General features: G+C 34.5%; 1 protein-coding gene across 1 annotated transcript in view; it reads left to right on the forward strand.

Annotated features, from left to right (window-relative positions):
- Positions 1-16,224, forward strand: part of Hdac9 (histone deacetylase 9) — an 821,624-nt gene that overhangs the window by 505,625 nt on the left and 299,775 nt on the right. Inside the window, exon 12 of the mRNA XM_042695799.1 lies at positions 529-792. Coding sequence (XP_042551733.1) covers positions 529-792 — 264 coding nt within the window. The remainder of the gene's footprint in view (positions 1-528; positions 793-16,224) is intronic.

The following is a 16,224-nucleotide window of genomic DNA, read 5'->3' on the forward strand; positions in this document are numbered from 1 at the left end:
ATGTTTTACAAATATATACTTGAAGGTAATACTGTAACATTTAGCTGTAAAATTGAGGTAGTTATGAAAGACTAATAGTGTTTGTGTTTGGGGCTTTTGTGTAGATATCATTTGTTGGGAAACGAGATTAAGGAAGTTTTACATTAATACACCTTTTCTTTGAGGAAAATATTATTCCTGAGTTTATTTGTATTAAACTGACTTAGTAAAACTTGTTTCATGGTTTCTCTAGACACAGTTTATTTACCAAACAAACAAAAACCCCGTTCCCACCATTTTCTAAATGCATTAGTGAGTGCCTCATTAAAGAAAGCAAACAAACAAACCACAGGCAAAAGCACAAAAAGACCTTATGGTTTGTCCATCACACAGTATACTAAACTGCTTCAGATTTGGTGTGAGGGAGGAAATCTGTTGCACACAAACTCATTCTGATGATGGCATAGTTATTAGAAATCAAAGTATGATTTGCTTTTCTGTTACCATCAAGAGCTATTGACTTTTGAACCCCTGAACGCTCTCTTCTAGCTGCTCTCGAAATCTATTGAACAACTGAAGCAACCAGGCAGTCACCTTGAGGAGGCAGAGGAAGAGCTTCAGGTCGACCAGGCGATGCAGGAAGACAGAGCGCCCTCTAGTGACACCAGCACTAGGAGCGACAGCAGTACTTGTGTGGATGATACACTGGGACAAGTTGGGGCGGTGAAAGTCAAGGAGGAACCCGTGGACAGAGATGAAGATACTCAGATCCAGGAAATGGAATCTGGGGAGCAGGCTGCTTTTATGCAACAGGTAATAGGCAAAGATTTAGCTCCAGGATTTGTAATTAAAGTCATTATCTGAACATGAAATGAATTGCAGTTTTGGGTAAATGGTTATCATTTCCGATCGGGTTCTATCTCTGGATGATTTGATTTTAGTGTTTAAGGATTCTGACTAATACAGGTAAATGTCTACCTATCTATTTAGAGCTTTTCATCTCTAAATAGATATCAAGGTTCCATCAAAACACCACATGGTAAGAGAATACCTGTAACACTAAAATCATGCTACTTAATATCCAAGTACTTAGAAGGCTTTGAATTCATCCTAAAGCCTGCTATCCTGGTTTCTTCTAAGGAAAACGAACTCATTGTTATTTTTATTTTATGTGTTGAGATCAGTTACTGCTGGATATAGTCTCCAATCTGATCAATGAAGCATTCAGTTAGCTTTTGATTTCTTTGAACATGTAGAATTCAATTTACACATCACTGTACATAATGTATCATACGACAGTCTTGAACACTGTTAAAAAGTAGTCTGCCCTTTCTTCCTCTCTCTCTCTCTTTCTCTGTCTACTTTTTTTTGTTAAGCAAAAATGTTCTGGTTACTCTGCCAGTACTACCTAGTTTATTGTGTAGATTGTAACTGAAAATATTAGGAATACAGGTGTTTTTAAACAATGCAAATTGAAGTCATAATTTTAAGTACTACGTTATGTATCACATATCACTGGTAATTGCTTTTCTCTTTGTGCAATTTAATGGCATTGTCTATTGAAAGAGGTGAAATGAAGCTGGTGCAAATGTCAGTGAGCAGTCGTGTGCAGCCTTAGTGGTCCAGTCAGATATGCTATCTACAGTACAGAAAACCCAGTGACAGTGTGCTTATCACCTGATGGCAAGTTCAGATCAGTTTGACAAGCAGGTGTATCATGTTCTGTGATCATTTTCAGTAAGCCCTTTTAGATATAATTCTATGATAGATACCCTCTAATTCGGGCAAATGAAAAATTGTGAGAAGTTGGGTGTAACAAGCGTTGACTCCTCTATAATGCACCTTCAGAAGGACTATGTCCTTTGATGCAATAAAATACAAACAACTTTGAAGGCAACTGAAGACAATGTTTATTTAAGCCAGTTCTTTGTCAGGTTCCTGCTGTTCTCCTACAGAAAAGTGATTCTGTGAGGCTGAACAGGAAATGCCCCGTGGAAACAGGAAGTCCGAGTGATTCATGTACTGAGGAATGTAGAAAAAAAATCTGAGGATAGTGTTTTACTCTTTCTGTTTTTAAAGGGCACTCTATGAATTGATTTATTGACTAAGAAAATAACACCACAAGTAGGGAAATTGTTACGGAGGCTTTTCACTGGAACATTTCCTTCATTTTCCCCTTTTGATATGTTTACCTTGTTTTATAGGTTTACTTTTGTTAAGCTAGTTAAAGGTTCGCTGTATTAACATCCCTTTAATATGGATAATCCAAATTGACCTAGAATCTTTGTGAGCTTTTTTTTTCTATTAAAATATTTATATTTCTAAATCTGAGGTATTTTAAGGTGTAGTATCCTGTTTCAAAGAAGATATAACAGTTTTGCCAAATATAGACATTGTTCAAATGTATGTTATCGGCACATGATGTTTACATTTTGCTGTGACATTTAAAAATACTTCTTTAAAAATGTTACCGCTAAAGATACATTATCCTTTTTTAAAAAGTCTCCATTCAAATTAAATTAACATAATTAAAAGTTAGAATGAGTTTAAAACTTTTCCATATAATGAAAGGTCCTTCTGATAATTTGACAAATAGCTGGAATAGCTGTAATAGGCAACATTCCCTGTTTCCAACATATTTTGGTTAGTATATTCCTTCATATTAAAATGACTTTTGTCAGTTGTTTTGCATTAAAAATATGGCATGCCTAAGATAAAATTGTATATTTTTACCATCTCATAAATATTCATTTCCTTCAAAGTCTTTTTTCAAACTTATAAAAAAAAAAAAGGGATAGTGCATCTTTTAAAATACATTTTATTTGGGGAGGAACATGTGGCTGAGCAGACTTTTGTATAATATTACTTCAAAGATATGTAATCACAAACAAAAAAAAACATCCTATTTTTTATAATGTCATTTGAGAAAGCTTCAGAAGTACAGTTTGTGGACATTAAGTGTTTGAATTTGATAGTCTTTGAATTTAATCAAGAAACTACCTGGAACCAGTGGAAAGGGAAGCTGGACTTAAATAATCTTAGAATTAATTGATAAATGTTTCTTTTAAAATCTACTGTATTTATTATAATTTACACCCTTAGAGGTGATCTCTTGTTTTGTGTTGTAAATATATTGTTTGTATGTTTCCCTTCTTTTCTTCTGTTATGAGTCTCTTCCTTTCTCAAATAAAGTTTTTTTTAAAAGATCCCCTTTCATACATTTGGCTTTGTGTAAACTTGATATATTTAATTGAATTGGAAACTTGTACATTAGGGTCTCATATGCCAAAATATATTGCCATTCATTTTTGTTGAAACAAAGAAATAAAGACATTTTGAGCAGTTACTTCTAATACCATTAAAACTAATACATTCAACAAAAAATGACTTTAAACATTGCCATCAGCCTTTATCCAATAGTAAACAAATGTAAAATTTGTTGCCTTTTCCGTTTTTCCAGTGTGATCTTTTCATGCTATGCTAGCATCTTTGGTATTTAAATTTAAATGTCATATTCTAAATATAAAATTTTACCTAAATAGATGTCAGTTCCTAACTCTACTCCTCTTTAAAAATCATTTTAAAAAGCTTAACATGATCCCTTGAATATAACAAGTTATCAATAAATATTTAAATGAATTTCTCCCTAAGCATTATAATAATTATATCTGTTACAGTGAGCTCCTGAACTGCAAATATAAAGTAAAAGTGAGCAAGGTTAAAGGAAAGTAGTAATTAAATGATCTTCCCTTCTATGCTGACAGTGATTATAACACTATTGTGAAGAAAAATGAGCCAACTCAGAGCAATGATAATTTTCTACACACACCACACAGGCCGTGAGGTACCTACCATGTTCCTCATTGTTGCCAGCAAGACTTACCCAATGGTGTTCACAGAGTATTACTGTGTATTTGGTTCAGTAGTTCAACAGTTATTTTTCATGTTCTTTGTTTCATTTAATCTAGTAGTTAATAGTGTCCTGTAAGGCAATGATACCTTACGTCACCACAGAGTCACATACAACTGAAGGATTCTAATTGTTCTGTGTTAAACAATGGGTTATCCTCCATGCTACTATCCATTTGATATTTTGGTTGGAATTTTGGAAATGACATTGAATCTGTGCATGATATCCTGAAAATGGATTTTGGACTGTCAAACTACAAGATTAATTCAATACTTGAGATCCTGAAAACAAAGGATTAGAAGAACTGATGATAATTTGATAATCGATATCTGCTTTCTGAAGCATTAGAGGAAGTGACTTTCTTCCGAAAAATAGTTTACCAAGGCTTGGTGGTGTAAATAATAGCTTTTCTTTTCCTCTTTTAGCAATACAACCATCTGCTCATCAGTGAAAGTGATTGCTGAAGTTTAGACTTTCTGGTCATAGAACTGAGAAAGGGAGTCTTTAAGAATTTTTATATTGTTTCATACTCAGTTTTGTTCAAAGGATGTTAAAAAGGAATTTGGACAACTCATTTTTAAAATCTAATACTTAATAGATGTACTGTTGGGCAATATAGCAATTTTTTTTAAGTTTGGCATTTCTTTGTTACTTTTCTCCGTAATTAGATCACACAGTTGTAGATGATCATAGTAGGGATTAATGGTGGGTGTGTAGTTGAGGGTTTCCTGTGCTATGTGATTGAGGTCTATAATTGCAACCCATGATAGTCAAGAACTTGGAGGTGCAAAAGAAGGAATTGGAGGCTATCATTTCCTTTACTATTCATATTTCTCTCTTAAGGGGGAAAGTATAGGAAGTCAATCAGAGAACACGAGCAAATAAAGGGATACAAGGACTGGAACTTTTCAATTAAGCTAAGACTCTACTGTGTTTAGAATGCATAACTTTTGGATCATCTTGATTTACACAAATGCTTTTGCTCTCAGCTATTGCATGCCTCGGTGTTCCAATTATGATTACCAGTTCTTTGTTTCTATTAATTTATTCAGGTCACAAAATCAACTACTAATTGTTTAGTTCTGAAAGCATTGGGGCCTTATGGAATACAATCAAGTCACCAGTTCACAGCAGTCTAGTTTTAATTTGAACCCAGACACATATTCTCGACCATGACCACTATGCTGTGTTTATGCAACAATTCCTTTTATAAATCCAATATGCTTGCTTCTTTCCACTTTATAAAAGCATGGTTATTTCTCATTCCTCTCTTCCATACTATCCCGTTGCTTATCATTAGCTCTTAACAAAATCTTTTGAGTCAATTATCCCTTATTCACCGTTCTAAAGTATGAGATTTGGGTTCTTATTCTAATTCACAAGCAGTGGTTCTAATTCTTATGCACAATATGTTCAGCCACTTGTAGATATAAAAATATGCTTTGTGCAGGTGGCTCATGTCTATAATCCTACCTACTCAAGAAACTAGGATCTGAGAATCCCAGTTCCCAGCCAGTCCAAGAAAGAAAGTCAGTGAGACTCTTATCTCCAATTACCCACAAAAAGCTGGAAGTGGAGCTTTGCCTCAAGTGGTAGAGCACTCGTCTTGAGTACATGACGCTCAAAGACAGGGCCCAGAGTTCAAATGCCAGGACCCAAAAAGCATGGGATTATTTTTCTGACCAGATCCAGTGCTAGGATGGAGTAAAACAGATTACACTTCAGGTTAATTTTGGGGGGATTGGGAAGAAAAAGGACGTCAGCCAGCCTGGGTCTTCTTTGCTGCTTTTTTCTTTCTTTTTCTTTCTTTCTTTCTTTTTTTTTATTGTGAAAATACTCTACAGAGGGGTTACAATTACATGGGCAAGATAATGAGTACCTTTCTTGTCAAGCATTGCAGCCTCCTCCTTTGTTTCCCCTTCCCATTCCTTCCCATCCTCCCCCCCCCCCCCCCCCCCCCGCCTGCTTTCTTTTTCAGTAAAAGGAGCGTCTAATTTCTAAGAAGGACACTTTAAAAAAATGTTTATTCCTCTATCAAAAGTATAATTTGTAAATATTTTGACTTAAAATAATCTGAACAAAATGCTGTGAAAAGAGAAAGTGTAGTCACTTGTAGAGTTCTAGATCTCTTTCTAGTTGGAAAGTGCATTTAATCCTTCTCAGGAAAATGTAAATTTTCCCAAAGGATTTAATCCTGTTGAATCTACAGTTTTCAAGCCTTTATACATGTATGATTCATCATGGCTTTCAAGATAGCGAAGAATACTAACCACTTCCTGAAGGGTAATACACTTTCCATCGGATTCCCAGATTCTTTGATTCATAGTTGTGAAAATGTACTGTCTCATGTTTCTTACCTATTTTCTGTTCCTTCTGCATCTGGAGTCAGCTATAGAGTTTTCGACTACACTTGTTGATATTAGTTGACAGTGTTTGTCCTTTTAATTTTTTAAAATATAAATTATTTAGTTTATTTCCACACCTTTAAGTGACAAAGACATGGCAAATCCTTTTTCTTCACAGTTTCAGAGCTGGTTTTTGGTACCGTTGGGCGGGACAAAATTCATGATATAAAATTCACCATTTTAGCCATGTTGAAGTATACACATTTCTAAAATATTCACCATGCTCTACAATCCTCCTTACTAATTCCAGAATTTTCTATCTTCCCTTCCACTTAAGCAGTAACTCAACCACCGACCCCTGACAACCGTTCATCTATTTACTTCTGTATGGATTTCTTTATCGTGTACCTTTCACATACATGAAACCAGACATTAGTGGTTGCCTTTTGTCTCTGACTTTTTCTCTTTATTTGAAGGTTCACACATGTAGTAACTATTCAGAAGTTTATTTCTTCTTATGGCGAAATAATAACTATCTGTTGTTTATCATTTTATCAGTTGGACACTTGGATGGTTTCTACTTTTAGTCTGCTATAGACAATTTAGCTATAAATGTTCATGTCCAAGTTTTTGAGTTAACATATTTAAAAAGAATTCTCTTCAATATGTATCTAGAAGCAACATTTCTGGGTCATGTCTGACTTTTAAGAATATTTTCTTTTCGCTTTAGTGATGTCTGAGGTGTATAAATTCTCTATGTCCTCTCCATATTTTTTTTCTCACTTTTGGCTGGTAAGCAGGCTAATGTGCATGAATAGTACCACTTTTTCTTTGACTTCTCTGTTTACCTATGGCTTTCCTTATTGGCCATTTATTTAATTTCCCTGGAGAAATATTTACTCAAGTTCTTTGCTCATTTTTTTAAATTGGATTATCCGCCTGTTTGTTATTGACTTGTACAAGTCAATAACTGTATTGTCTTTGCTATAGCCTTATTAAAAATATAAGTTACAAATAAACTACTATTCTACACATTTAAATTTTTTCTCAATAATATCTCTTGATGCACAGCTATTTTTCTTTACTGAAAGTTAATATGTCTATTTTTTTTTTGAATTGTGCATTTGATATTGTATTTAAGAAACCATTGCTGAGTGCTGGTGGCTCACGCCCGACATCCTAGCTATTCAGGAGGTTGAGATCTGGGGATCATGGTTCAAAGCCAGTCCAGGCAGGAAAGTCTATGAGACTCTTATCTCCAATTAACCATGCAAAAACTGAAAGTAGAGCTATGGCTCAAAGTGATAGAGCTCTAGCTTTGAGCAAAAAGGGCTCAGGGACAGTGCCCAGGCCCTGAGTACAAGCCCCACGACCACCAACAAGAGACGGTGCTCTAAGCCATAATCACAAACATTTCTGCACTGCTTCCACTTCATAGCACCCATTTTCAGGTCTTAGGCCTTTTTGTGTACCTGCCAGTACTAGGACTTGAACTCAGGGCCTCATGCTCAAGCTGGGCTTTTTTGCTTAAGGCTGGTACTTTAACACTTGAGTTGCACTTCCACTTTTAATGGTTTAACCTTGTGTCCAGGCACTCACCACTAATCTAATGTCATCACTTAGAAGGAATAGTTCATTTCCAATGGAGGCTCCCATCAATAGGGCTTATATCAAGCTTTGTTTTCTCTCTCTCTCTGGGAAGTCGACTTGCTTTCTCCAGTTGTGCTTTGCATCTCAATTATAGTCTGATTTCTCACCACCCCAGTTCTCCAGTCTCCTTGGAATAAAATCTGTACAACTTCCCATGGAGTTCTTTAAGTATTACTTTAGCATCATTATATTTTTTTGACTTTTAAGCTAAATAAATATATTGTGTTCCTTCTCATTCCTAGTCCTATCCTGGAAATTTGTATACTGTTCCATTTAAACTGCTTTTGAATGATTTTCCCTTTTCATTCTCTTAGTCTCAGAAAAAAATAGCTAAAGGCCATTGTATTCCCTATTATTTTAATGAACACTTTTGCATTATCTTTTACTTGGCAGACTAGGAGCTGTCTTTATATATAACATTTTGTTTACTCTGGCTTTAGTAAAGATGATTACTATCTAATTTTCATATTCAGCCACTGCTACATGATGAAAAACATTTCTTGACGGATCTCTTATTAGATATTACTCATAATAGGATTGGCTTTTCTTAATTTATGTTCATAAGGGAATCTTTGGCTATTTTGTAATATTCAGCACTTACTTTTAAGATTAAATCTCAGTGCTCACTTTCTGAATTCATTTTGTATTTCCATGTATCTATTATTTTTTTTGTATGTATGCTAATGCTGGAGCTTGAACTCAATGCCTGAGAACAGTCCTTTAGGTTTTTTTGCTCAAGCACTCTACCACTTGAACCACAGCTCCACTTTCAGCTTTTTGGTAGTTATTTCAAGATGAAGTGTAACAGACTTTTCTGTCCAGGCTGAATTTGAACCTCAGTCCTAAGATGTTAGCTTCCTGAATAGCTAGAATTATAGGTGTAAGCCATCAGTACCTAGCTCTTGTATTGAAATTCTTTAAAAATTGGAGTTTAGTGAGATTATTCATAGTAGATTCATGTTCCTTATATTCATGTTCCTTAATTTTACCATTGTGCATTTAAAGAAAAACTTATGGTAATGGAAATTGATCTGTATTTGTTGGTGTATGTCTCTGACCTTGGAAATTGAGATTTGTGTTATCTTTTGAGAGGCACGCATGCAACTTCCTCGCTGTGAACTTCCTTGCTGTGAATTGCCTCTTAGTAACTGTCACAGTAAATCTGAAGTCAGACACTGACGGTCCAACTGCAACTTCATCCCCCGCTAGCAAGCAACTTTTTTAATGCTACCAAAGCCTCAGTCACTCATTTGTTAAATGTGATCAGCAATTGTAATTTTAAATAAATTATGCATTTAATCCCCACTCTACTATCAATTAATGAGGAAACAAAATGCAGAAATTTGGCATAGCCTAGTAACCTACAAGAATTTTCCTGTCACTTAGTATTAGAGTCAACCTTTGACTTAATAATGCTAAGATCGTCTCTGTCTTTGCTTTCAAAGCTCTGGGAACTTTTTTTGTTTTATGTCAAGTTTGGAGAAAGAATTTAGTAGAAGAAATCATGCAATGGTTTTTTGACCTTACTTTGCTTCCTGATTTTGAATAGTCTTTGGTCCTGGCTCTATTAATTTCATTGAAGTGTCTTAAATGTGTGTTGATCATGGAGTGGCACTTATCAAATCTTTTGTTTATATTTTGTGAATTAAACAACCTTTAACATTCAGTTTCCTGATGCATATTTTAGGTGGCTTGATTTTTGCGTCATTATTTACATTGTTTAACAAATGTAAGTCTTTTAATTTTTACTTTCTTTACCTCCATATCTCCATGCATTTTACATCTTTATATACACATAGAAAATAGGTAAACTTCAGTGTGATCACTATGGTATGAAAGCAGGTACTGACTTTTGTTTCTCCTCAGCAAAATCCTTGCCCAGGAATTAAAAAACCATCCACTTTCTAATGTTCTGGGTTTTGTTCTTTGATAATTAGAGCTAAACTTTTCAAAATGAGATTTGTACTTGTCACTAAACTTCCTAAATCTTATTGAGTTTTTAATCTACTTTTCAAAAGTATGACTTACAAAAAGCTACTCATTGTGTTTGTATAGTTTGATGAATTTTGACAAATGTATACACCATGATCTTACATGTACAACATTTACATCACTGAAGAATTCCCTCCTGTTTCTTTTTTAATCAAACCCCCACAACCACTCTCCATACTGCCCCGGGCAACTATTGGCCTGTTTTCTGTCATTTTTCCTTGCTTTCATTTTTCTAGGATTCCCTATAAATGAATCATGTAAAAAATAAAAATGAAATATCCTTGATACTTTTGGTCTAGGTTTTATTTTTATTAAAAATGATGTTGATATCCATCTATCATCTAGCTAGCTAGCTATCATCTATAGACATAGATAAACATACATTTAAACATATATATGCAGAGTATATATTCCATAATACAGTCTATTTGTTGCTAAGGAATGTATTCACTGTATGGATACATTTTAGATATTATAGATGCATTGATTTACTGGTGGAAATTTAGCATATTCCCAGTAAGGCTGATTATCAGTTGAGCTTCTCTGAATATTACATGTGCTTTGTTGTAGACATTTGTTTTTATTTCTTTGAGTAATTACCTGGGAGTAGAGTTGCTGAGTTGCATGCTAAAAGTTTATTTAATTTCACGAGAAAGAGCCAAACTATTTGTAATTGGTTATTATTTTACATTTACATCAATAATGTTTGAAAAGTTTTATCACTGTAAAATTTTTGTCCATACTTGGTAAAGAGCAGATGATTTTTTTTTATTAAGAAATCAACTGAGTATATATGAGTGCACAAATTTCTAAACTTTTTTATTTTGATCCATTACATACTAATTTCATAGAATCTTGATTACTGTTGATATACAGTCCATCTTGTTTAAGATGTGCTTGTTTTTAGTACTTTATTATTGTCTTTGTGGGTTTTCAGCTATGTGTTTATTTGGTTTATGATTGCAACTTTCTTTGTTTCTTTGTGTCATATCTTGCTTTGTCTTCCTGATCTTTTTTTGTTTTTAAAATGTGCAATTTCTAACTTCTAATAAAATATCAGGCCTTACTTCTTTTGGTATTTTTACCTGTTTCATATTGTCTCTTTCGCATTTGGTACTACAATTCCATGCACGGCAGACTTCTTAATATTGGTTCACAGATCTCTAAGTCCTGTTCATTTTTCTTTTTGCTCCCTGTGTTTCAGTTTACATATCTTCTATTTCTATGCATATCTTTTGCTTCCTGGTGGAGGAGCCTTTGTTAGCCACATACAGTGGAATTTTCCTTCAAACACATTTTTCATATTTAGAAGTTTCCTTTAGTTCTTTTATCCATTTTCATTATTGCCTTTTTATATTTATGTTGATCTTTAATTCTTTGAAATCATTTTTGGTAATTTGGTCTCTGCAATTTCTCATACTGCTATTTCTGCTTCAGTTTTTCTGGAGCATAGTTTCTTGCTCCGATTAAGGACAAGTCAGTCTTTGTTAGATGGTAGACAACTTAAATTTACTGTCTTTTTAAAAAAGAATACATGATATGTGAAAAGTTCAAGAGATGTTCTTTTTATTTTATTTATTTTTAATAAGTTTTTTATTGAGAAAATGCTGTACAGAGGGGTTATAGTTACATGAGCAAGGTGATGAGTACATTTCTTATCAAGCACTGTTGCCTCCTCCTTTGTTCTCCCCTACCTTAAGTGTTGGTAGGAGAGGCCAGTGATTGTTCTTGCTCTCACTTCAGTGGATCTCTCATTTGTTGATTTGAGTTTTCTGAGTCCTCATGGAATGCCCTGAATGTCGTAGAGATGGATAACCCCTGCAAGTGATTAGTCTGAACCTGGAGCCCTGGGAAAAACAATGAGCATGGGAAAGAAAGAAGGTGTAAGACAAAACCACATATACAATGGATCTCGGGGAACATAGATTTTCCTGCTTAGCCTTAGATCTGTCTTTATTTGGAAAGCTGCTGAATTGCTACTTCCTACTTACCTGTCACCATTTTCTCATAGTTTTTGAATTGTTTGAGTTTGCTGATCTTTTTATAGAAATAATTACTTTCTACTGTGAATGTGGGGGAAGACACCTGAATTGTGGCTTATACAGAACCAAGTAAACACAAATTGAATAAGCCAGGTGACTCATGTGTTTTGTTTTGTTTTTTGTTTTTTGGGTCCAGTCATGGGGTCTGAACTCTGGGCCTGGGCGCTGTCCCTCAGCTCTTCAGCTCAAGGCTAGCACTCTACCACTTGAGCCACAGCGCCACTTCCGGCTTTTTTCTTTTTGCTTATGTGGTGCTGAGGAATCGAACCCACAGCCTCAGGCATGCAAGGCAAGCTCTCTACCACTGAGCCACCTTCCCAGCCCAACTCATGTGTTTTTAGATCAACTTTATTCTGCAAAGACATGAAATAAAAGGATGAAAATAAGAATACCGCTGGGTGTACTGAAACTTAAGTCTCAGCTTAAATAGAACAACTGAATGACTCCATTGCTTTTACTCAGAAATCTTTCTTCTTTCTTGGCAGTAATGAGGTTTGGACTTGGAGCTTTGTGCTTGCTAAGCAAGTATGCTACTGTTTAAGCTATGTCTCCTGAGCTTTGTGTTCAATTTGGGGCCTCTTTGGACCTCTAGCCTCCTACCTCTGTGTCCTAAGTAGTTGGGATTACAGGTATCTACCATCACACCTGCATTTGTCTGTTGAGATAGAGTCATGCTGACTTTCTGCCTGGGCTAACCTCAAACCATAATCTTCCTGTCTGCATTTTTAGAGTAAACAGGATAAAAGGCATTGATCACTATGCTCAGCCTTTTTCTATGTAATATTGAACCCCCTTTGAATTCAGTATATTTTTAATATTTTTATTGTTAAGATATTGTGCAGAGGGGTTACAGCTTACAGTCACATGAGTAAGGTAATGAATACATTTTCTATGGAGCATTATTACCTCTCTTTTGTTTATTCCCTAGTATCCCTTCCCTCCCCATCACCCCAATTCCTCCTTCACCCCTTCCCCCCAGAAGTTGTAACGTTCCTTTTTAATAGTGTCTTGTGTGTCTCGTTACAATGGATCAGCCTGTATCCTTGTCTCAGCATTTTTTATGTCCCTTCCCCTCCCCAAATTACCCTGTGTCTTCTATATACATTTTCCAGTATATTTTTATAGCAAAAGATTATACTACATTACACTAGAACATGATCCGTGAATTCCATCAATTTTTTTTGTGTGTGTGAAAATACCATACAGAGGGGTTACAATTACATGGGCAAGGTAATGAGTACATTTCTTATCAAGCATTGTTGCCTCCTCCTTTGTTTCCCCTTCCCGCCCCTTCCCATCACCTCCATCCTTCCCCCCTCTTACCCCCCCCCCCCACCGCACCACAGTTATAAAGTTCGTTTTTCGACCTAATGTCTTGTACATCTCATTGTTGCAATGGGTCCACCTGTATCCCTATTTAAACAATTTGTTTTTTTCCTTCCCCTCCACAAATTATACCAACATCAAATACAGTGAAAATAGGAGTTATACTGTGGGGAAGGAACATACAAAGCAACAAAGAAATATCTTATAAATATGTTACAAACAATAGCAAGAAAGAAAAACCATTTGAGTCCTTATCTTGGGGTTCATTTTGCCTAACATCAACTTATCTGACCGTTTCTGCTTGTCTCATACATATACTAGTTATTACAAATAAGGGAAACCATGGGACCTATGTTTCTTTGGGCCTGGATTAATTCACTTAATATAAATTTTTCCAAGTCTTTCCATTTCCTAACAAATGGGGCAATGTCATTCTTTCTGATGGAGGCATAGAATTCCATTGTGCATATATACCACATTTTAAATTCTAATAAAAAACACATATGACCAGCATAAAAAAGCAAGGAATATTTGTGATATCTAAATACTAGATATCATCAATGTAGTGTTTATCAGAGAATAAATAGAATTTATATTTTGTAAGTGTATTATTTTATAAAACAGTTTATTACCATATAATTTGCATATCACAATTTAAAGTTCAATCCAATCTTAGTGTGATAAGAGTTGTGACCACCACAATCTGTTGATTTTAGAGCCTTGTCATCTATGAAAAAGAAAGTATAATCATTATTATTCACCCTTATCTCCCACCTACCTCTCTGCCAAATGCCCTGTCTTTAGCAATCAGTTAATCTATTTTCTGTCTCTGTGAATGTGTCTATTCTGTACACATTTAAAATCTATCTATCCCTCCTATTTACTTGATATATATATATATATACATATATATATATGTGTATGTATGTATATATTTCAACATATCTCATCTCTCCCTTACTCAAAACCACTCAAACTTTTGGAAGCAAACATTCTGCTTTTCATTTTTATGCGCTCTACTTAAAAAAATCCATACATGAAAGCTATAGTAAATAAAGCAACATGGAATTGATGAAAAAGAGACATTGACTTTGAAATAATAAATATATATATAAATAATATCAATAATTCATGTTTACAACCAACTAAATCTATACAAAGGTGCCAAAAATGATATTCAATAAAACTAACATTTGTAATCAATGTTTGGAAAGGTGGAAAAGGCACAAGAATAAAAGTAGATACTTGAGTCACCTCATAGACCATGTAATAAGTTAGCTCATGTAGATTATTTAAGTGTAAGACCCTCTAACTATGAAATCATTAGAACACATAGAGGAAACATTTCATGACATGGGTCTGTGCAATGATTTTTTTTTTGCATATCATTTTAAAAGCAACAAAAACAAATGTAGACAGATGGGATTATGAAAACATAGAAAGCTTTACAGCAAAGGAAACAAAGCCAACAAAGGAGAAAAGACAGTCCTTGGAATAGGAGAAAATATTTGATTTATACATTAGATAAGCATAGATATCTAAGATATTTGTGAGGAATTGAAGGAACTCAATAGCAAGAAAACAATTAATAAAAAATCAGAGAATAAATAGAATTTATATTTTATGTGTAGTGTTTTATAAAACAGTTTATTAACATATACTTTGCATAAAATTAGTAAAAAAATTATTAAAGCACCTGAACAGACATTTCTCAAAAGTAGATATACAAATGGCCGTTTGGTTTGTGAAAGAAAATAGGAAGTTCAATATTACTCACCTTCAGAGACATGCAAATGGAAAAGAAATGATGACTCACTTCACACTTGTACAAGTGACTTTAATAAAAAATACTTAGATGGGGATTGGTGCATTGTCTGTGGGATTGTGAATTATTAGGACAGACATATGGAAAACAGTATGGAGGTTGAAAATAAAACTTCCATAGGATCCAGCAATCCCACTTCTGTGTAAATACCAAAAAGAAATGAAATGTGTGTATAGGATAGGAGATGCTCTCCCAAGGTCATTCTACTATGCACAGTAGCCTGGTTATGGAATGAGCATCCATGTCAGCGAACAAATGGGTGCATAAAAATGGGCACATACACAATGAGATACTATGCGACCAGAGCGAAGAATGAAATCCTAGATAATCTTGGAGAACAATTCTCCAAGTGACATAAGCCAGCCACAGAAATACAAATACATATCCGCTCACTCGTGTGAATCTAAAATCATTGTGTGCACAAATTTTGTTTTTATTTAAACAGATAAGCCATTGTTTACAAGGATTTGAACTTGTTTTTATCTTAAACTGAAATTGCCTTGCAATCCTTTTCTTTTTTAATTTAATTTTTTAAATTTAATTTTATTGTCAAGATGATGTACAGAAGGGTTACAGTTTCACATACAAAGTAATGATTACATTTCTTTTTTATATTTTTATGTTTTAATATTTTTTATTGTAAAGATGCTGAACAGAGGGCTTACAGCTACACGAGTAAGGTAATGAGTACATTTCTTGTCGAACATTGTTACCCCCTCCTTTGTTTTTCTCCCACTATCCTTTCCCTTCTCTTCTCACCTCCCCACCCCTCAAAACTGAAAAGTTCATTTCCAATATAATGTCTTGTGAGTATCAATGTTGCAATGGTCATCCTTTGTCCTTGTTTCAGCATTTTGTTGTCCCAATCAGATAAATGTATATACAAGGTGCAGGATACCAGAATCAAAGACAGTGGTTGCCAGAAATAAACCAATGGGAAAAGAAAAATGAAATAAAATAAAACAAAGGAACTAAATATAGTACATTGGTGACAACAAGGTCAACAACCCCTCCCCCTCCAAAAAAAAAGAAAAGAAGACCTGTTGTTTCCATGTCTTGGAGTTCATTTCAACTAAGCATCACTTTGTATGGTTATATGTACATAGCTATTGGACTATTATGATTTTTTGTCAGCACTATCCAAGGTATACACTA

Source organism: Dipodomys spectabilis, unplaced genomic scaffold, assembly GCF_019054845.1.
Source record: "Dipodomys spectabilis isolate Male_0828 unplaced genomic scaffold, ASM1905484v1 ptg000190l, whole genome shotgun sequence".
NCBI classification, from domain to species: domain Eukaryota; kingdom Metazoa; phylum Chordata; class Mammalia; order Rodentia; family Heteromyidae; genus Dipodomys; species Dipodomys spectabilis.